At 38.6% G+C, this 23525-nt stretch overlaps 1 protein-coding gene across 5 annotated transcripts in view; it reads left to right on the top strand.

The window, feature by feature from the left end:
• Positions 1–23525, top strand: part of RHOBTB1 (Rho related BTB domain containing 1) — a 102437-nt gene that overhangs the window by 60170 nt on the left and 18742 nt on the right. For all 5 annotated transcript variants that reach the window (XM_070432813.1, XM_070432812.1, XM_070432810.1 and 2 more), the window contains 3 exons: positions 3693–3894; positions 4255–4358; positions 21718–21903. In XM_070432813.1, coding sequence (XP_070288914.1) covers positions 3703–3894; positions 4255–4358; positions 21718–21903 — 482 coding nt within the window. In that variant the 5' untranslated portion in view covers positions 3693–3702. The remainder of the gene's footprint in view (positions 1–3692; positions 3895–4254; positions 4359–21717; positions 21904–23525) is intronic.

The raw sequence follows: 23525 nt of genomic DNA, 5'->3' as shown, positions 1-23525 counted from the left end.
TCTTATTCACCTGCCAGTCTTCTAATAAACATACCACTTCTGATTTCCAGAGTGTGCAGGTAGGTCCTTCAGTTATTTTAACTTCAGCATCTGTGCCCTGAAGATTCAGAGAAAGTATGATATGAACTTCAAGTCAGTTTTGAGTAAGAAGACTACAAAGCTGCCATAGTATCAGGTTACCAATGTCAGTTCTTCTAAGTTTTCTTTCTTTTTTATACTTTCCTTATCTCTTCAGATATGTATCTAAAGGCAAAAGGGTACCTGCACAGATCTGCATGCTATATGGTGCTGAAATTTATTAACAGTGCTAAATGAATACTATTTATTATTCTCATGCCAGGTAAATAAAGATCAGAAACCAGATAGTCATTATCCAGATGGTCCCAAGAGCTCATTCAACCATAAGAGTGCCAGATATGAATAAATTAGAGCCCCTAACACGTAAAGGAAAATAAAATTGCATATTTTTATAATTACCACCATAGATTAATGCTCATTTGTTTATATGTAACAGATGAACAACCAGTTTACAACAATGCATGTGTAGCATGAGTTTACATCCTTGGCTGTGACTTCATGCCCTTAAAATGCTTTTTAGATTACGACAAAATAAATTTCTACCCGAAAGAAAAGATCTTCAGTATTTGAAAATCCAGAAAACCGTTCCTGAAAAATTAAATTCCATGTCTAAAGTGAGTGACCTAGGCTATGAATATTTAATTCCTGCCTTTTATTTCCCTTATATGCTGTCCCCTTTGCACAAGGTTCAGCACCTTTGGCAGTCACTTCGGTTTCTAGCAGATTGCTAGAGATTAGAGGACTCACTGATGTTATTCTCACCTTTGACACAGAAATTCTTTTAAGGACTGCACATGAGATGTGTCTATAAATAAGTAATGATATTTTTGTAATCATAGCCTTAATACAAAGCTGGGAAAGCTTTGGCCCCCTCAAAGTAGTGTCCTGAAAAAACTACACAGCTATTCCACCAAAACTGCCATGTTTCAAATTACTGGGGGGAGAGGAGATCACTCTTTTGGGGCTGCTATCAGAGCTACTTTGCAAGCCAACAAGAAAACCAATTCTATTTTTTTTTCATATCTCAATTTTGACTAAATTCAAGCATTCCTCAAATTTTAGGGATGGGCTCTCTATGACTTTTAATTATCTAAAACAGCGGTCGCCAACCGGTGGTCCGTGGACCACTGGTGATCTGTGAGGTCCGAAAGGTTGGTGACGACTGATCTAAAACATAAAATAAAATTCACTCTCAAAAAAGTAAGGTTTTCCTTCCATCTCTTAGGACATTCCAAATAATATAACTCAGTTTCCAGAGTGTGAGGCTCCAAATGGAACCTGTTTTTCTGGCATAGGCTATCCCATGCTAATATCCCCCAAAACTTATAAAGTCTATTAAGAAGTGTTACCATTCTCATTCCAGAATCTAGAAATGCCTCCTAAAAATATTTTTAAGCTACCTTTCTAACTCTATTATCTTTTAGGTAACTATATCCTGCTCCCTACCCAGAACCTTTTCTGCCTTCTCTGTATACGGTCACCTATGCTCCATCTTGTATTTCCGTTCTGTGTTTTTCAGTAACTTACCCTTTAATTGCTCTTCTAGACTATATCCATCCCTTTTATAGATCTTTGTGCAAAATCAAGTGTATGATTTTGCATCTAATTCTGGTCTTCCACCTGACTCAATTTTGCTGTCATGTAAAAGGCATTCATCTTCAGTAACATGATTATAATTTTTTAAGGCATCTGTGTGTCGGCGACTGAAAACAACAGTTCACCTAATCCTCACAACAACCTCACGGGATTCCCACCTCACAGATAAGGAAGCTGAGTCTCACAAAGAGGAAATGGTTTGCCAAATGCAAAATGGGGACAAGGGTTCAAACTCACATCCATCGAAGGCAGGGATTTCTCAGCCTCGGCACTATGACATTTTGTTGAGGGAGCTGTACTGTGCATTCCACTATGTTCAGCAGTATTTCTGGCCTATGCCCACTAGAAGCCAATAGCACTCCCCCAACCCCATGTGACAACCAAAAATATCTCCAGACATTGCTAAATGTTCTCTACTTAAGACCCACTGATCTAATGCCAAAGTCATGCTTTTGCCATCTTATACTATTAAGTATGGAACAAGTAAAACCATAGAATGTTAAGGCTAGATTTTAAAGCGATAAATATTAGGAGTTACCACACCTGGCTGATCCTCAGAATTGGAGATTTCTTTTCCTACCCGAGACCTTCAGACAGCATTTGCCAGGTGAGGGGCAGGTATCTATCTATTTTAAGCCCTTCCATTGTGTAGGAGCCACAAATCAGATCTTAACCTCATCACACATCTGTTCCTTGAGTCACTCCATTCCCATCAAATAATTCTTCAGCCTCTGGTCTGTCACCTCTTGTAATGGTGTTACAGGAGACAAGTTCATGTCCAGATGGTCCGAACTGAAAAAGCATTCTTCTTCATGTTCTTTCTTCTACCTCTCCATCTATTCTCTTGCTCTCATACTAGGCAAATGGTCACTTTTCTCAAATCAGTTGACTTAAACACTTATAGAGTCCCTATTACGTATCAGGTCCTACAATTTCTTTACCATTATGGCCATTAAAACCATTATCGGCTCTTTAAAAATGATCATATATCCAGTGTTCTCAGTTTAACAATAGATTTCCTCAAAAGGGCAGTTCTATTTCATTAAAATCTTAAAGTCTTAAAATGGTTGGCTGCCCATCTGGTCTCTCCCAGGAAGCAGTCTGCTCTGCCTTTTGTGGAGGCTCTGATACGGAAAGCAGAGCTAGCAGCTGCTCTTCCTCTTCCTCTTGAAAGATCGTCAGTATTTGAAAATCCAGAAAACCAGGTCAGCAACCCTCTTTAAACCTGTTTTGATGGTTTCAGGAAAACTCCAAAGTAGTTCCTCATCCTGGTAAAATCATTCTTTACCAAATGTTCCAGATTTCTTGATGAAAACACAGAAAGGAGAATAAAATATATATTGCTTAATGGTGCCCCTCTTAGGAATATATTTTTATGAACTTGATTAATAAAAATAAATAAATGGATAAATATAAAAAGTTCATTCTGTTAATGTGTCAAGTAATAAAATTACAATTCACTCTTCAGTAATGTTGGGTAGTGCTGTCTGCTTGCACTTTGGAGTCTCCTCTAAGTCATCACGATAGTGGAGAACCTATAGAAAACTGCTTTCCAGCGGGAGATACTGGATCATTGGAAGACTGTGATGGTATGGGCACTAGTACTGCCACGGCAGCCTCTGCCCTCATGTCTCAGGCTAACCTGCAGGTGATGAGTCTCTTTAGCGGTCAACATGAGTAGCTGGTGAGCTATAAATGTGCCCCAGCAGCTGACCAGTCTGGATGGATCTCCAGTAGGCGGGCTGTGTTTAGAGAAAACCAAGGAGAAAATAACATGTTAACCGGAATAAACCGTTTGGGGTCAAAATAACAATCCGGTGTTTTTGTACTTGTGTGAGATATAAAAAGAAAACTTGGGTTTCACTTGGGCTTAGTATAAACTTCCAAACTTCTTGCTTATGCTTGGTTACCTCCAAAACAGTTCCTGGACAGAGAGAAAACTGCCTGAACCCCTCAGGTCTTTGATTGCCCTGGAGAGCCCTGGTGTCTTTACTGTGGTATCTACTCTCTTCTTACAGGGTTTTATAAATGGACACTGACATGGACTACGAAAGGCCCAACGTTGAAACCATCAAGTGTGTGGTCGTGGGAGACAACGCTGTGGGGAAGACGCGCTTGATCTGTGCCAGAGCATGTAATACAACGCTAACGCAGTATCAGCTGCTGGCCACCCATGTACCAACCGTGTGGGCAATTGACCAGTACCGGGTCTGCCAGGAGGTAAGATGTACAGAGTTTCTTTAGAATCCTCAGGGCACATCACTGCTACCGCCTGTCTGATTTTAAAGGGAGGGAAGGGGCAATTTGTACATTCGAAATAAAACTAGCATTTGTAGTACCATAAGAGAAAACAAAAGCAAAACGCAAATTTGGGAGGATGGCTATGGGATCCTGAATGAGGTGGGTTTGAGTCATGTGATTCCAGGAGGAGACCTGAGCTGAGGTTAAGTCCTGTTAGGGGGAGTGACAAAACTAAATGCAAGCAAGTCGGGTGGGCATTGAGGGGTGCGGACCCAGGCATCCTTCCCTGGGGAGCCTTTGGGTGCCACTGAGCATGGATGCTCTCTCCCTCCTCTGCAGGTTTTGGAACGTTCCCGGGATGTTGTTGATGAAGTGAGTGTTTCTCTCAGGCTTTGGGATACTTTTGGCGATCATCACAAAGACCGGCGCTTTGCATATGGCAGGTAAACCAGGACTGTGCAGCGCCGTTGAGCTCGAATCCAATTTCCTTTCCAAAACCCACAGCTGCTTCATAACTCTACAAAAAAAACCACATCATATGGCCTTGAAATGTGTTGGGTTCTGCACTGCGTCTAAGAAAAGACCAAAAAAAAAATAACGAAAACAAAAAAAAAAACCCACAACCCAAAATGACGTTTTCCTGTTGTCAAGAAAAGCAGTGTGCCTGGCCACTCTGCTCCTCCCAGGAAGTACTTGACTAAAAACAACCAGAGTGCTAGTTAAACGGGGATGTTTGCAAGACGAGGATTCTTTGTGCCCTCAGCCTTGGGCTGCTTTGATTGCTGTTTTCCTGGATAATGCTTTATTTGCCTTCTGTTAAAATGTTTTAAGTTTTCTTAGCACATGACCACCTCAGTTCTAAAGGTCTCTTTGGTCTTTTCATGACCATATTTGCAGAGTCGGATGTTATTTGCTTTGGGCTTTGTTATCTGAAAAGTCTATTACTTTTATGTGAAGGTCATTTTTAAAAAGAAAGAAAAATATCTCTGAAGTCCTTCACAAGACACATTTCCAAAATGAACTGAAGCATTAATATATATTTTTCAGTAAAAAAGAAAAAGAAAAAAGAAAGCGAAGAAGGGAAGCTTCAATAAAGGAAAGCTTAATCTGGAAGGACATGAGAAGGAATATGCCTTAAAATATTTAGCAACTGCTTGTCACCAAAACTCCAACAGAGTCTTCATGACCCTAACTTTAAGCCTATCGTAGAGAATGTGTCATACCTAGCAAAATCCAGATAAGGAGATCTTCTTACCCCTTAATTATAAATTAACACCTTTCATTTTAAGTTTAGAATTTAGGTTTTGTGGATCAGCTATCCCTTGTCAAAATCAAACATGGTGTTACCTCACAGGGTTGGATTAGCTACTCCAAACATGGGAGTTGCTCGTAGGTATTGAGGTAAGCGTTTCTGAAAGTCCCTTCTATCCCTTCAAGCCAGTAGCTCTCTAACCTCTGAGCACACTTCTACTGGCATTTCTCCAAGTGGCCTCAAATACTGAGTAAGCCGCTGAGAAGCCGTTCACACACTGAGAGAATCTGCAATTTAGACAGGTCTGTTCAAGGGGATTCAGAAAGAGGCATATGAAAGTAAAGCTTTAACTTTACAAAAATTTTTGGTAACAAGGACTTTGAACTTAATATTCAGCATCGTGGATACTTGTCTTCTTAATTTTTGTTTTGTTGTTTTTTCTTTCCAGGATGTTCTTGATTTTTATCTTAGTTGCCATGTTAGTTTTTACCCATGTTAGTTTGTTTCTTTTGTCCAAGTATTACACACACACACACACACACACACACACACACACAGTAATGAACCTGCTTATAAGTACTATGCAGTCACATTTGTAATATCTATGGTTTCAGGGAAGCACAATAAAATGATGACTTGAAGCAAAGTAAGAATAGATATGGTAAATTTCAAAGGACTGTTTGTATATACCCCACTTCTAAAAAAGTGTTGTGAGAATGATGGGCCTAATATGAGCCTGCTGAGACTTTGGGTTTTGCTTCTGTAGGCTGGTTCAATACCTCAGTGGTTTGCTGCCACTTGAAATTTATGCTTTTAAAAACATGAATTTTAACTTGGGTCCACAGTGTAAAAGTTGCATGTGGTCCTATAAGGGCTGCTTCATTATCGTGTGAGGTTCCTGCTTAGGATTGATGGAATGGCACAATAGCCTTCATTGACCTAATATTGACAGGCATCTATCTACATTGGGTCTCCCCCGGCTCCCTGAGGTGTCTGGGGTCATTTTACCATTTGTCATGCCTGTGCTTACTCACCAACAAAAACAAGCTGCTCTTTCATATGACTCCGGCAGATCAAAGTGCATTGTTCTGCTCCCTTGTCTGTCTGTCGGGTTTGGTTCTATCAGCTGTAACCAGGTCCCTCTTGGATGGAAACAGGACATGCTTTCCAAGCCAAGTCCAATTCTCCGAACAACACACGGGGTTTCAGGAAGCAGTCCTGTGTTTCTGGCCCAGCTCTCCATGGGCCTCACTTTATGCACATGTTTGTACCTTGTACTTCCTCTGTCTTTTACAATTCTCCACAGCCTCCCAGCATCCTGCACAGGCCCCACTATGGGTAAAAAACAAACGCAAGTGCTGTCCTATCTTGGACTCCAGCATCTTTCTGTAAATGATAAAAATGTAATACCCTATGGATGCAGCACCAAAATATTACATTTTATGGAAAATTCTGATAGTAATAGGAGTTTTTTATTTATTATTTTTTAACATACTTTTATTGATTTCATGGATGAAGGGAGAGGGAGAGAGATATAGAAACATCAATGATGACAGAGAATCATTGATCGGCTGCCTCCAGCATGATCAGGGATCGAACCCGCAACCCAGGCATGTGCCCTGACCGGGAATTGAACCTTGAGCTCAACGCTCAACCACTGAGCCACTGCAGCTGGGCAGGAGTTTCTTTTATTCAGTCTAAGGCTCTGACCACTGCATTTAATGGCTACGTGAAAGCTGTTGAATTTCTTTATGACTTTTATTTTTAGCTTTATATCATTCGTGAAGGAGAAAAATCCTAATTGCAGTTCCTGACAATCAGTTTGGTTTGCAAATCTATTTTTTGACTGATGTTTTTACTATGCTTGGTGTGAATTGCAACTCAGTGAGATGTGATATATTCCTTATACTTGGAAATGTATTTGAAACCTTTTTGAAGTAATTCATTTGATTCTTGTGGTGACAGTGAGAGAAACCAGATTCCTACCAAGAGAAACCAGATTCCTACCAAGATTCCTACTTGCACCAAACTAGTTAATAATTTGCCCCCTCAAACATTCTTTGGCATGGACAAGCAGAGTGGATCCTGGGGACACGGGGTGGGGGCGGGGCCTGGTGTCAGTCTGCTAACTTTAATCTGTAGTTTTACTAGCATAGTATAACTATAACCAGAATGGCATTGCTCTTTTTTTATGATAGTCAACTATTCAACCCATTTATTTTTAGCCAACTAGAATAATAGCAGAATAATAGCTCTAATTTATCCAAGGCCTATAATGCGCCAGTCAAAATATTTGATGCTTTGCCAACATTAACTTTGTTCATCCTTTTAGGAACCCTAGGAGGCAGAGGTTATTTGCAGGCTGCATACAATTGAGTCGAGTTGTGTCCCTTCACTTGCCCATTAGTGAATTTCAGAGGTGGATGCAAACGCAGCTCTGCCTGACTCCTGGCTCCCACTCTGCCTCCCTTACCAGGCTCCCTCAACCTCCTTTTAAACAGGATGCAACTGAAAAACCACTCCACCTTGATGAGCTAAGTGTCTGTTTGCTGTTTCATATTTGTGCAGACTTAGAACTAGAAGAGATCTCGAAAGGTCATCTAGTTGAATTATTTTCTTCAGAAAGGGAAGTCATCCACCCAAAAAAAAGAACTGAGAGGAGCCCTTGTGTTCACTGGAGATGAAAGGTAGCAAAGTAGCAGCATCACCATCCTAACACTTCAACACATTTGAAATCTGTCAAACCCTCTCTTGTCTGGAGTGAATGACTCCAACTCTCGTGTAGCCTGTCTTCCCACCACCTACTTTCTATCCACTTTTGGATGAACTTTTGAAGCTCTTTTCTGGATCTTTTTAAATGTCAAGAACAAGACTGTACATAGTAACCATGACTGTGATCAGCTGCTCTCTTTTTTGGCAAGAAAAGAGCCTCTTTTTAAAGGGATATCACTCAACTCAAAGTTTATCCCTGGAAATACTATAAGAATGAAATGTTCACACTTAGGTACCAGGCACTGAAAATGTAGACAAATAGAATGGGGCCTGCCTTCAACAGGACAGGGCCCCTCTATTCCTCTCCGATAGTCATGCCACACATAAATAATTATAAATTGTATTGTTTCCTTTTCTTGGAAACTTCCAGCATTGATCTGTCTCAGGCCCTTCAAACACTGAATAAAGCCTATGGTGCTGAAGGTGGTGGTGACAACAGCAGCTACGATTTAATTGGGGCTCCTCATGAGCCAGGCCTGTGATAGGTGCTGTATAAATCTCGTCCCACTTCATTCCTGTGGTGACCCTGCAAAGCAGGCTCTCTTCATAGTTGAGCAAACAGGCACAGAAAGGGACCAAGGTCAGACAGCTAGGAAACAGTAAAGCTGAACTTTTCCTGACAGTTTTATCTGCCTCCAAAGCCTGTATCTTCCTTTGCACCATGCTTTTTGGCTGATGGTGATGCTTGATCAGAAATTTACTTTAAATTTATTCCTGGTGCAGTCTAATTCCTATGCTGTTTTGTTTTTTTGTTTTTGTGGACACTGAAGACCAGCATTCACCATCTGTCACCAGCTCTAATATTCCATTGTTCTTCTTAAGTTTTTATACATAGCAAATAGCTAAATTTTTTATGTGCATCAAAAGTAGCTAAAAATGAGTCCTTTTACTTCCAGTAAACATGATACATTCAAGTGAACTTTCTGAGTGTGAGTAGGAATCTTCGGTACAGATGGCCCTTCGTTTCTGCAGGTTCCGAATCCACAAATTCTAACAACGACGGATTGAAAAATATTCAGAAAAACAATGTTAATGTTGTTGCTGGCATGTACTATGTAGTTAAGCCTATGATGACTGTATCTGTACTGAATACGTACAGACATTTTTCCTTGTCATTATTCCCTAAACAATACAGTACAACAGCATTTACAAGCACTTACATTGTATTACATATTATAAATAATCTAGAGACTATTTAAAATATATAGAAGGATATGCATAGGTTACATGCAAATACTACACCATATTACATAAGAGACTTGAAAATCCTCAGATCATGGTATCCACAGCAGGTCCTGGAACCAATCCCTGTGGGTACTGAGGCATGACTGTATTTTATAATGGCATGCTTTCTCCCCAAAATTTAACTTAAGCATGCAGAACTACTGTACTTGCCCTTATACAGAACTGTTTCTAATCATATTTTCAGTCTAGTTGGAATCCATTTATTCTATAAATTATTCTTACACCCTGTTTTTTCCCAAATATTAGCGCCTATGAAAAGTACAGTATATGCTTTAAATGGTAACATTAATTAGAGCCGTGGTTTCTGTGTGTCTTAGGTAACTGATGTTTCACATTGAAGGCACATGTAATCAGATACAGCATAAATACATCCCAATTTGAGTGCTCGGTTGAAGTTCTTTAAAAAATTCAGGATTATGGGTTTGTGTCTTTGTCTGGGATTGGCTGTACTTGTGGTTAATGGCGAGGGAAAAATCAGAAACAACTAATGCATCTAGATAGAGTATTTTGAAGTAGCTCTTATTGTTCATGGCACATTCTAAACGCTGAGCCAGAAGTAACATCCTAATGATGATTTCAGGATGGCAAAAACCCTGTTTGAGAGAAACATATTAAAGTGAGGTGGACCAGGGCCAAGACTAGGGTAAGGTAAGACATTCCACCTCAGGCATAAAATATAAATAATAATGCTTTTAAAAAGAAAAAGATAGGAGCACTATTACTGGTGTGTGTGTGTGTGTGTGTGTGTGTGTGTGTGTGTGTTTCTGCCTCAAGCTCAGTATTGGCACTGTTGCTGATCTTGACTTTATTTAAAATTTTGGTATTTCTTTCATCATGGATTTTTTTTCCTTTAATTTCTTTAAAGATGTGTTTCATCTGGATTACTGAGATTTTTTGGCACCTCTATACGTTTTGCACTTGAGGCAAGTGCTAAACTCTCTTCACCCAAGACCTGGTCCTAATGGTGGACTTCACAAATTGATAGCAAAGGGAGGAAAGTTAGCAATGCATGTTCTTTATGGGAAAGTAATTCAAACCACATGTGTAGTACAAAGGGATCTAGGAAAATTCTTGAAACTTATATCTTAAAGGTATTTAGTTCCGCCCTAGCTGGTTTGGCTCAATGGATAGAGCGTCGGCCTACAGACTGAAGGTTCCCAGGTTCAATTCTGGTCAAGGGCACATGCCCGGGTTTCGGGCTCAATCCCTAGTAAGGGGCATGCAGGAGGCAGCCGATCAATGATTCTCTCTCATCATTGATGTTTCTTTCTCTCTTTCTCCCTTTCCCTTCCTCTCTAAAATCAATAAAGATATATTTTTAAAACAGATATTTAGTTCTATGTACTGCTGTGCCTTAAAGGACTAAGACCTACCCAGGTTATAGAAAACAGTAGAAAGACATAAACAGTTCGTTGGACCAAGGGATAAGAATAGTTGTTCCCTAAGAGGTTAAACTAAAACTGCTAGTTCTCATACTTGAGTATGCCTAAGCACCCTGGTTATTTTGGTTTCAGAGTCCTGGGGAGAGATGAATCAGCAAATTTTAGCGAGTGTCTGCATGATTATAAAGCAGATGGTTCTCGAGTTATGCTTTGGTAAACACTGCCGTGGAATTATGATGCTCTTTACTGAACCTCAGCCAACAGGGAGGAATCTCTGGAAGATTAAAAAGAGAACTTGAGAGTAAAGGAAACCAAAGAATACATGCTTTGTGATTCCATTTGTATAAAATTCTAGAAAATTCAATCTATGATGATAGAAAGTAGATTGTTGGTTGCCTGGGAAACAGGAGGGAGGGAGGAATAAATTACAAAGAGACACAAGTAAACTTTGGGGGTGATGAGTGGCTGCTATCTTGATTGGGATGATAATGCCAGGGGCCAAATAGTGTATTTTGGTTGTATCTCAAAGTTTTTTTAAAAGTAGAAATATTTTGTGATCAATAAAAGTAGTCTATGGCCAAAACCGGTTTGGCTCAGTGGATAGAGCGTCGGCCTGCGGACTGGAGGGTCCCGGGTTCGATTCCGGTCAAGGGCATGTACCTGGGTTGCGGGCACATCCCCAGTGGGAGATGTGCAGGAGGCAGCTGGTCGATGTTTCTCTCTCATCGATGTTTCTGACTCTCTATCTCTCTCCCTTCCTCTCTGTAAGGAATCAATAAAATATATTTATAAAAAAAAAAAAGTAGTCTATGATATGCAAGAAAACTTGCATGGTAAACAATATATGTTTTCATTATTTATAGAAAAAGTTCTCATTGAAAACATAAATCATTTGTGTGAATTTGGAATTGGGTGGGAATGGGACCAGATTTTTAATAGTAGAATGTGAGAAATGGGATGGTTCTAGAAGTCAAAGCTAATGATGGACACTATCAAATTGTCCCCAAATCATGCTGGTTCCCTTTCCCAAGAGATAGAGCCCTCAGATGTGAGATTATAGTCTGACCAAGTAGCCTGTGTCTTTGGCTATGGTTATGTGTGTATCTTTTTCTAAGAAAATTATTTTGACCAGGTACCCTGTGATAGCCAAATAGAGAACAACACGTTCCATGAAAGTTTTCCATATCCCCATCAAATAGCAACAATTTAGTCTTTTCTAGTGGGTTTGTTCTGGACCTGGGGGATGCAGTGGTTCTCTGGGAGTATACAAACGACCTTTTCCATTTGGTACTCAGCCACTCTGGCTGGGAATTGGGTGCAGAGTGTAGCTATCAGGAGTGTCCTCTCACTGGATTAAGCACTAAGTAGAGGTGTGAGTTCCACCCTTGTTAGTTTCTCTGGTTGAGTCCCAACCTACCTTTCCAGCCTCATCTCTTGCTGCCTGCATAACAAGGTATTTATAGTTCCCCATCCTCTGTTGCCTCTTGCCCACAAACATGCTTTACATCCACATGGAAAAATTACAGTTCCTACTCTACCTATTCTTTACCTACTTAATTACCACTAATATTCTAAGAATTTAGAACAAGGGTCAAAAAATCCCAGAAGTCCTCTTCATCCCTATCACCTTCAGAATCCAGGTGAAGTATCTCTCCTTCATGTTTCCATACAATACCTTCACAAATCTCGATTACAGCCATGATCACATTGTTTGAAAATTGTTCCTTAATCTTTTCCCCTTCCCCTTTTTCCTATTATTCCTAGTATCTTTAGAACAGAGATTTTGTCTTTCTACTCTATGTCCCCAATGCTCGGACCTGGTACACAGCAGGAGCTTAATGAATGTTAGTTGTTGGAGTACATGAATCTATCAATTGATCTTATACAAGCCAGGATTTTCTAAGGCACTTATGAAGAAATATCATAACAAAGCCAAATTATTTCACAAGGTTGAATTTTACATTTGAACTTTTAAAATAAGAATAACAAATCTTGTACCAACCTGAAGATTAGGAAGATGGAAAACACTGGTGCCAGGCCTCTCTTCAATGAATTAGCAAATGAAAAGATCAGCTGTGAAGCCAGGAGAAAAAGGAGGGAGGCACAGTCAGCCACAACCCCAAACCTCTCTTTTCCCCCCAATATTTGGATTTGAAAATTTCTTTTGGAGTGACTTGTTTGAATGAGCATTACTAAACAGAGAATTACTTGTATTAATGCTAATGCTTTTCCAACTATAGGTTGTTTTCCTCTGGGTATCATTTCCAAGATCTTTATAAGAATCATTTTTAAAATAATTATATATGTAATTATTTCACTTTCCCAAAGATGAGGCATTAAGGAAAACAATTAAAGTTGGATTATTACTGCTCTGCGCTTATCCAAAACAAACAAAAATACATTAGACTAAATGCATATAAATAATTGGTAAAATTTAAAGTGATGGAAATTTATGGATTATATACTAAAGCATAGGATTTCAGTGATGCCAAATCATCTGGAACACAGAAAATACGTCTGTGCCATACTCTGTGCCCCCCTCCACCTGCTGTCCCACACTGTCCTTCCTACTCTGAACTGGTACAGTTTGTATTGTAACCAAAAGACAGAATATTCCAAGAGCTAGATTCCCATGCCAGACTCAGCCCTGTGTCCAGGATGAAATTGTCCTTGGGAAGAAGCAGTGCCAAATGAGATAGCAACAGGGCTTGATTGATGACTGGGGTCACTCGTGTTCCAAGACCTACAAGAATGCTTGCTGCTGCCCAAACACTGGTCATGGCTGGGGGAAGGGTTGTTTGTGGTTCAACCCAGAAAAGCATTGATGAACCCAAAAGATGCCACAAAAATATGAATAATGAGGCCACTAGATGGGTAAAAAGAATTTAAAAAATATGCATTGTTCAATACATTAACATCTTGTGTTCTACCCTCTTTTTTACCTGTTTTCTATTACTACTTAATAACTACAAGCTTGATAACTTGGGTCAAATCTACCTAAGTAGATTTTCTTCATGGAGGAAGAGAAAAAAACATCAGTTTGTGATGTTTCTATACTGGAATTTTCTGATGAAGAAATCTATTTCAGTCCTATAGTATTTTTGCTTTTAAATTAGGAGGTAAAATTAAAGAGACTGTTGAGTAATTCTACTGTGTCTTCAAAGGGTAATTCTATTGCCATCTTTCAGCAAGTCCATATCAATAAAGGAATGATCTGGTAAGCCAAAAGGAAAAGATCTCTTGATGAGAATGTTCTTCCTTCTAATTAGCTGTAATATACAGGTATTTCCTTGGTGACTTTTGAACCCATAATCATATGTGTCTGACAATAATTAGTACTTCACAGTTTACAGAACACTTCAACAAATATTTTTTCAGTGAATCTTAACAATAATCTATCAGTAACTTTTAATATTGGCCATTCATTAGATTTCCACAATTATTCCATCACTTTATTCTCTCCCCAGAACTCTTATGCTCCCAGCATGCAGTATATAGAGCATAGTCAGAAGGACCAAGTATTGAATTACAGAAAGATAAAGCAAATTTTCAAATTCTCTTTTAAACTTATCACCTTGGCTATCTTTCTATTTTAGTGATTTTTTTAAAATTTGGTTTTTGGCATTTTTTTAGTGATGGTCTGATAAATAGAAGGTGTTCCCTTAAGCCTTAATTCTATGTAACTAACACAGAATTAATTCTGAAAGTAGCTTCCCTATTTCTTTACATTTCCTTTGCTTCTGGAGATAATCTAATTCCTGGAAGAGATCATTAATCCATTATTCTGGTGTTATGAAAGTATCCAATTAGATTGGGTAAATGGGTTTTTTAGAAAAATTCAAACAATTTAAAAACAATATTGCCTGGCTAATCTCTGCTGTATACCAGAGATATATTGCTGTCTTTCGGCAGTAATTGTCTGAAGAAAGAGAATAACTCACATACTATTTTCATTCTTTTTTTTAAGTATTTTATTTTTTTAATATGTTTTATTTATTTTTTCACAGAGAGAGAGGGAGAGGGATAGAGAGTTAGAAGCATTGATAAGCTGCCTCCTGCACATCCCCTACTGGGGATGTGCCTGCAACCAAGGTACATGCCCTTGACCAGAATCAAACCTAGGACCCTTCAGTCCGCAGACTGACGCTCCATCCACTGAGCCAAACCGGTCAGATCCTATTTTCATTCTTTATTAAAATTATAAAATATCCCTTGACTTATTTTAGGCCTAAGTTTATTTCTTTTAGACTTTGAGTCTGTAAACATATTGGCATCTATATTTTTTATCCTCCAATATCTATAAGGCTTTTTATTTGATAAACAGTAATTGAAGGGCTCTGTTGTTACAATTGCTATGTTGTGTACAATGGAAAACAAACTAATAGGAACAGAATAAAATGCCTAAAAATGAAACTCACAATATAGTGGTGAAGACAGCACATAAATAATTACAATTTGGTGTTAGAAATGCTGAACTAAAGATGTCAGTACAAGGAACAGGGAAGAAAGAATTGCTCAGGATGAATACTCAAGCAACATTCTCAACTTTTCTTGGTCATACCCTACACCTAGCCCATCAGCAAACCCTGTTGGCTCTACTTTCATATATATATATACCAGTAGAATGCAGCCACTTCTTACCATCTGCTCCCAGGCCAAAGTCACCATCATCTCTCACTGCATTATCTCATAACTGTTCCCCTTCTCCTACCTTATCCCTCCTGGCAACCCTCTCCCCACCACCATTCGTCAATTTTCATTATAACAGTGGGTGATCCTTTTAAAACATAAATTAAAGTACTCTGGTTTCTCTTCAGGTCGCATAAATCTTTCGCCTTTTTAAAACACAGATTATATCATGTCGTTCTGCTCAAAAACTCCGAATGGCCTATCAGTTCACTTGAAATAAGAGGCCCTGAGGCTCTCCCTACCTCTGCCCAGCATTGCCTCTCAGCTCAGCTCCTGCTGTATTCCCCCTGGCCCTCAGGGAAACAGCCCAGGCATGCTTCTGCCGCAGGGCCTTTGCACTAGCTTTCCCTGTTCCACTATATTCTCCCTCAAGATATCAGCAAGTTAGCGCCCTCACTTCCTTCCGGTCTTTACTGAAATGTCACCTTCTCACTCAGGCCTTCCCTGGCCACATTTCAGTAGCACCTTCTGCTCCCCAATATTCCTGTCCCCATGTCCTGTTTTATTTTCTGTTAGTACTTGTCACAACCTAACATAGTATGTATTTTACTGCTTTTGTTTGCTTGTTTTGCTTATTGTCTCTGTATGAGGAGGATAAGAACAATGAGGACAGTCATTTGTGTCCTTGACTAATTGCTGTGTCCCCAGTGTCTAGAAGATTGCCTGGTACACAGCAAGTTACCAGTTAATATTTCTGGAATAAATGATTGAATGATTGCTTATTGATATTGGATGAGTGACTTAACAAGTTCTTGTACCTTTGTCCATTCAAAGAGGATTGCTGAAAGACCTGAGTTAAAATCCCTTTCTTATTGTGGTAGAATGATCTTGAGGGTTTGTTTCAGAAGAGTCAGGGAGGTTAATCCCAGAGACCTCCCATCTGACATTCTAGCTGATACAGAGGCTTTCTTCTATTTACAGCTAGTCTTGCTCTCAGGAGAAAACATTAACATTGTAGGAAGGAAGTTCCTTAGTCACTTAGCTTCAGGGAAAGCCAAAGAGAAATGAAACTGACAGGTGGAGCAGGGGGGGCATTTATTACCACAATTTCACCTTCTCCTATTAAGCAAGCCTTCTTTATGTCAATACTTCCCGCTTCCATTGACCAAGAGTTAAATCAGATTGCTTAACCTATTCTTCTAACAAATTACTTGTGCTTCACTCAATTTCACAAGCATTCAACTTTTTCTGATGATTGTGTAAGGTGTAAGAATATACTAAATGGAGCATAGATTGCTAAGTATAGAAAATAGAATATCAAGTGGAAAATAGCCAGTTTCCATTGGATGATAACCAACAACCTTCTAGGACAGGGCCATTTCCCCCTGTGATATTTGTGCTATGATGGTAAAACCAACCATTTTTAAGACTTGCACAGTATTTATCTTAGGGTTTGGTGGCGTTGGTTGGGGCGTGGCTATGGCTTCCCTGTATAAGAGTGTGCATTGCTCTGGTCCCATTTTTGGAGGGTGGGGGGAAGACTGGTTTAAAATGCTGATTCCTACTAAATATGCGGTTATGGGCTTAGAAGAAATAGTTGCGCATGCTAATCATTCCCAAATCTGAATATATTTCAGGGTGTTTTCACAGTTTTCCCCACATAACATCTGTCCTTAAGAAGCCTCACTGCTATTGGTAAAGTATTGACTTGATTTCTCTGCTCACCTCCAGGGCGCTGCATGGTACTGCCCTGCCAGGCACTCCCCTGCAGGCCTCTCCATCTTCCATGAGTATGAGCTTACACAGCCATTCATCTCCAGATGGTTATGTTCACCGTCACTGACAATCCCTCCACATCTCATACACACCACCGGGCTGCTCCCCTACTAAAATTTTCCCAAGCCACATGTTACACATTTCTTTTCTCTGCCATGCTCCCAACTGTTTCGTGCTGTTTGGGTCTGTCTGTTTGCATAGCGCTGTCAGACTATATGCATGAAAGGTGCATTGTTGACATGACTGGTTTTGAAAATGTTTCTGAAAAGAGCCTACCTCGATTATTTGGGAAGTGGGAGGAAGAGGAAGTTTGAAGCCCCAAAAGTGGAGGTCAGAGACTCCTACTTGAATCTCTGTCAAAAGGGGACAAAGAAAAGAATGTGATCATGATCTCTACCCATATAAAGGGTATGGATGTCTCTACTAAAAAAAAAAAGACGAAGAAGAAGAAGAAAAGAAAGAATGATAGGCAGTAGTGACATAAAGAGGTAGGATCCATAGAACAAAGGGCACACTTTTAACAAATGTTTGTTAAAAAGGGCACACTTGCAGGCAAGACTCAGGTTAATATCATTGTTAGCTTTCTTTTAGTCACCAAGTTCAAGGTACCCAACCAGAACTGGCCCATGGAGAAGAGTGTTTGGCCGTCCCTCTCACAGCTGTCTGGTATACTGCATGGACTCCACTGTCCTTCACGTTGCCCATCAGATTGGCCTGGTTTTAGGCTTTCAGATAAAGAATAATTTAGGAATTATTTTTCACTTAACCAGATAAGAAAGCATAAGTTACCTGGACAATGATGGGACTAGAAAAGGGAACACAAGAAGCACTTTTGGAAATTAACTTAGGAAACTCATTCCTAATAACCAATTTTTGATAGTGATTATCTGCCCTTCTCAACCACTTCTTCAAAGGATGAATTTGGTATTTCTGGTTGGAAAAGCAGTTTAGCTTCTCATTGCTTCTCTGGTCTTTTCCTACTACATTTGCTATATTTTGATTGTAGTTTTATAAAGATAGGCCTTGCGAACATGTGTGGCATTTGCTGTTTAATGTGTAGCTCTGGCCATGATATCTGGATAAGATGCACTTTTTTCAGGCTTTTTTCCTTTAATCTTCCAACAAAGATTGGTCCCAACTTTGCACGCACTCCTTATGTTATACAAATATCTTTGCCAATCTTTTCACATGCTATTTTTGGCCAGTATTCTACTTGAAAGATCAATGAAAAATATGCTTTTTTGTTTGTTTACCATCAAAAGAAAAACTGATGTGATTGAGGTTGGCTTTATCAGCTCAAGCATTTTTGGATGACTAGATCTCCATAGCTATAGGACTCCATTTAAATCCTATCAGGTTTTTTTTACAGCTGAAATAGGAACCCTGAGGTCATTTCCAGGCTAACCCTGCTGCCTAATATGTGAGAATGTCCTCATCACACCACCCCCTCCCAATTATTTTTAAACTCAGTTCTTCAAAGTAAAAAAAATAACAGAACTATAGAAGTAAACACGCTAGAAGTTCCCTTTTTCTCTTTATCCTTCGTAGGAATGGCATTTTTAAGCATGAGCTTGTGTAGACATTGAACAGTCTCCACATGGGAATGAATGATTTGATTAAAGGTTACTTAATATCTTAGTTCCTTGGAATTCTGCCTAAAGCTGGAGATATTCTTCACTGTAGGTTTTATACCTTCTTTGACTACATAGAAAAAATGGTTCAAAAAAGCAGAGGGAATAAATGGCATTCTCAAAATAGTTACTTGATTGTATAGGTGTTTGTGTCACAGAGGATACTGATGTGTTGAGAATGAGGAATTAGAAAAGAATGTTGAGATAAGGAGGAATGGTTTAAAGCAGCATCTTCCTATGGCCCTATCATTATATTCATTGATGCAGTTTTTTGGTTAAAATCAGGTTTCGAGTACTGCGTTCATATTGCAGCCTAAGGAATAGGATTCTGTGTCATCTGTACACAATGTTTTCTTCATTTGCATTTATATTTAGATCAGCAAGGGTTAAACTGAATACATTTAAGCAAAGATGATATTTTTAACTGCTTTCAATATAAAATTATGGGGACAGATTCTCATGGATGTGCATTAAAAAGGGGAAAAAAATAACTTTATTCCAAGGATACAAGTAGAATTTTGACTCAGTAAATTATTTTAGCTTCAGATGTAGTGTTCCTCTCAGCACAATCTCTTCTCTTTAACTATCATTCTTTTGAGCAAATATTTACAGAGCACAGAATTATATTTCTAGCTTTCCAACAGCATGTCATACATTGAAATATTGATGGGACACAGTTAGAGGTTGGGCCCTCCGGACTTGTATTGTGTGGTGGCATTGTGCTACTATCATCAGGAGATTGAATTTTTTTCAACCCCCAAGGTCCTGTCTGTACTTGTTTACAGGTCATCTGGAGAGTAACTAGTATGTGTTCAGCGGCATGAGTGTTATCACAGTAACCTTGGCAACAGAGCTAGCTCTGATTTCAAAAGATCACATGCTGTATCATAAAATTAGATAACGGAATTGACATTTAGCTACATGTCTGTCATATAAATTAAAGCCTGAGAATCATTTCCTTTATAGTCACATACCTTAATATGGAAAGAGAAGGCACCAATTAGAACAATTTTATACAAATACATATTATTATACTTTTAAGTGCTAAATACATTTCCTCAATTCTTTCTCTATAATATTGAAACTCGAATATTGCCATATTATTCTCACACTGCTGAAATTCATGGTGGCTTTATTTTATGATCAGGATGAAGCTTATAGCAGAGCTACATCAGATATCCTATATAAATAGGATTATGAATAATAGAAAACTCAGCTCCTGAAAAAAATGTAAAATTCAAAGCACTCTTGGCTTTACTGGGTACTGTTATTTATGCTGATTAGAAGTAAGACTGCACAGAATATTCTACTAAATCAGAATCCCAAAGACAAGACATGCTTCCCTTTCATTTATATATTTATGAATATTTTACACATTTTCCAGTATCCAAGAATCTTTGATAATATCTTTATTTCAAGGACACTACACATGCAGATTAATACATTTATCTACTTTGAGTCCTAGGTCCTCTTTTGTGATTTATAAATATTTTAATCTCAGCATTTTTCTCTATATTTGCTCTGATCTGTTGCAGTTATATATATATGTAAATGTAAAGAGTTAACTTGTGATTTACATTTAATGTAAGCACCCTGCAGTTTTCTATCTTGCAAATGATTATTTTTAGAAATTTTATGGTTGCCTGGATATATTTGTTTGTCTTCATTGATATGTAGGGGGGAAAGCTCATTAATGATTTAAAAGAAGGTGTTTTGATTAAATTTATTCCTAGTATTTTTTGAAGCAATTGTGAATGGGATTGTTGTTTTAGTTTCCCTTTTTCATAGTTCATAATTAGTATATAAAAATGCAACTGATTTCTGGATATTTATTTTGTATCCTGCTACTTTACTGAATTCTGGACCCTTGAATCTCCTGCTCAGGGGTAAATATTTGAGGCAGGATTTCAATATATGTTTCTTTCAGGTCCCCATGGAATGTTGGCTCCTGCTCTTTGAACTAGTTCCTTTCTAATTTCCAACATATATAAATTTCCCTTCATTTATTTTGAACTAAAAAAAGTAAACATTAAAGATGGTGTTTTGATTAATCAACTTGATCTTTCTCATTACATAACAATAATCTAATAAAATTATAAGAGTTTATTTCTGAATTTAGCTGCAAGATAATCTCAAATCCTTGGGCATAAGTTTTCCTATTCCTTATACTCTTCTGCCTCAATGTTCTCAAAGTCATCATTGAGCCTGTTTCAACCTAGACTGATAGTTTATAATTCTTCTTAAAGATACCTTTTAGCAACTATCTGTCAAACACCATAATGGAACAACTGTCTTGTAAAACAGTTCTTTGGCTTCTAGAATGGTAAGTTGTTATATAAAAATGAAAGATCTTTATGTCAAAATTGACTATAAAGCAATTTTTCTTTTCCCCATCTACCTGCTGTATTTCATAAATAATATTGAGAACTTTGCTTCCAACATTTTCTCATCTTATTAGCCATCCATTTAAACTCTGGCTATTTTTATGTTGAACACTACCTTCTTACCTTATACCTGGTAGAGTCAAAATCCCTGCAGATTCAGAACCGGATAAGTGGTTGTGCTCTCCACTCCTGCGCTGAAGTGGGAAGAAGGGTAGAAATCCTTCTGAGCATTTGCCACCTTGTACAGTAAATATCTGTTCCATTTTCAGTATTGTTTAAACTCTTTGCTTTATCTCATTGGGTTGAGTCATCATCACCTTTATGTTTTAACTGCTAAAAGGTAGTTTGTATTGTTTTTCTTTTATCTTGAAACTATTTCTTGTGATGAACAGAAATAGTTCAGCATGTTGTGGTTCCAGGACTGAGTCAAGCTTGAGTCACCATCTGTACAATAGGATAGCATCACTGGAAACTTGTCAATGCATAGGCATTCTGCAGTGCAATGTGGACATGAACTTGGGCTGTGCTGATGCTGGACTGTGGGGGCTTATCCGGCTCTTTGCATGACTCCAAGATGTAGTTTAATATCTAATCTCTCTCTCTTTTTTTTTTTTAAATTATGACATGATCATTGGCATTAGATGGATGGGAGTGGGGAGGAACTTTAATGGTAAAAGAAAAAAAAGTGAAAAGGTGATACAGTGTTGTTTGTTTTTTTCATTTCCTTTTAGGTCTGATGTCGTGGTCCTCTGCTTTTCTATTGCTAATCCCAACTCCCTAAATCATGTGAAAACCATGTGGTATCAAGAAATCAAGCACTTTTGCCCCCGCACACCTGTTGTCCTAGTTGGCTGCCAGCTAGATCTCCGCTATGCTGATCTTGAAGCTGTTAATCGAGCCCGACGCCCTTTAGCAAGGTAAGCCAAGGGACTCGGTGTTTCTCTGTGCCGGCCAAATTAAAATGTGGAGAGAGCAGATGTCTCTGTAGCCTGGCGTTTTGCTCTGTAACAGTCTTGAGACCCCTTCAACCAGCCATACGCTTTCAGTCACCTTATTCAGCATGAGGGTGCGTGTCCTGACCCTTCTCACGGTGATATCACCTCTTAGGTAGAAACCCATTTCACTGAATGGTTGGCCAGTGCTTGACGTGAATTCTCTAATTATGACATGGTGTAGAGAAAAGTGCTTTGAAATTTGTAAAGTATTAAACAAAATGTTAGCTATTCATAACGTCATTCTTGAAATTATGATTATAATAAAGTTAAACAACAGAGTGATCAGCACAATTTTTGGACCCAGGATCATCAGGTTCATACACGTATGCATGTCCAAGGGTTATAATCTCATTTTCCTCAATCCAGCCTCTGAGAGTATTTCATTCCGAAAATGACAGTGTCCGGCTTTAAAAAAATCATATGGATCTATAGTTGCAAAACAACATTTTTTTAAATGTTGCTAGAGGTTATGTTTTAATGTGTCACAAGTTTAAAAATCAACTCAAAGGCGAATTTTAAAATGTGGATACCAATTTGGGGAGGGGGGTTGCAGTAAGAGTTTTTAAAAACCTATGCTCCTTCAATATTCCCTTTATAAAAATAATATTATGTGTTTTATGTTTAAGTACATTTTTTTCTGAAGAGCATATCTTTTCAAAATGCTGATATTAATACCTTCTTTCAATAATTGCTAATGTGCTTGTTACAAAATTTTATCTAGATACAATTTTTTATGCTCTCACAACAAAAGCAAATGTTACTTTGTTTAAATAATTTCTGATGTTCTGGGTACATTTTGGATATATTTTCTGAAAAGATTTCATGGAAAGTTTTCACAGTCCTTCTGTTCTTAAATAGATGGCCTCTGAATTGAATATTAGAAGCCACATAGAGGACTTACGGTGAATAAGAGACTGCCCGGACCTCAGAACTTCCTGTATAAAAGAATAGATTAAGATGATCAGGCCTTATAACCGTGGGCATGTGGAGGACTGGGGGAGAGTTACAGAGCTCGAGAGGACGGGGAGGGGACAAGCCCTTCTACAGAGCAGTAATGAGATTACATAAAGGAGGTGACATTTGAGCTAAACCTTGAAAAGTGTCATCCGTTAGTGATCTTCCAGCCAGGCCCAGGACAAGGAGCACAATATGCCCACAGAAACAAACCTTGATATTCCACTTTCTTCACTACACGTCCCTTCCACTTTTGCAGCACCCTACAGTTTCTCCTCTTTTCAATCCAGGTCTTCAAATCCAAATTCTACCTAGTGTTATCTTATTTCCCCTAAGACTAGTGCCTGTCACTCACATTACCTTTGGTATTGAAAGCCAAATGTTTATTTAGGAAGATAAATTCTAATAGTATGTCTCAAAATCAAGTATGCATTTATAACAGATCACATCTTACCTATGTTCTGGAATCCATTTGTGTCTTTGCTGTGGTTATGCTATAATCACAGAACGATTCCATTACACTGCTTCCAAAGTCTGGCCTCCCTGGGTTTGATTAGATTTCAGATTGGTCTCATGTGCCAGCCCAAAGG

Source organism: Myotis yumanensis, unplaced genomic scaffold (genome assembly GCF_028538775.1).
Source record: "Myotis yumanensis isolate MYYU_CA2020_CCGP unplaced genomic scaffold, mMyoYum1.0.hap1 SCAF_13, whole genome shotgun sequence".
NCBI lineage: Eukaryota > Metazoa > Chordata > Mammalia > Chiroptera > Vespertilionidae > Myotis > Myotis yumanensis.
This window is presented reverse-complemented; position numbering and strand designations above follow the sequence as displayed.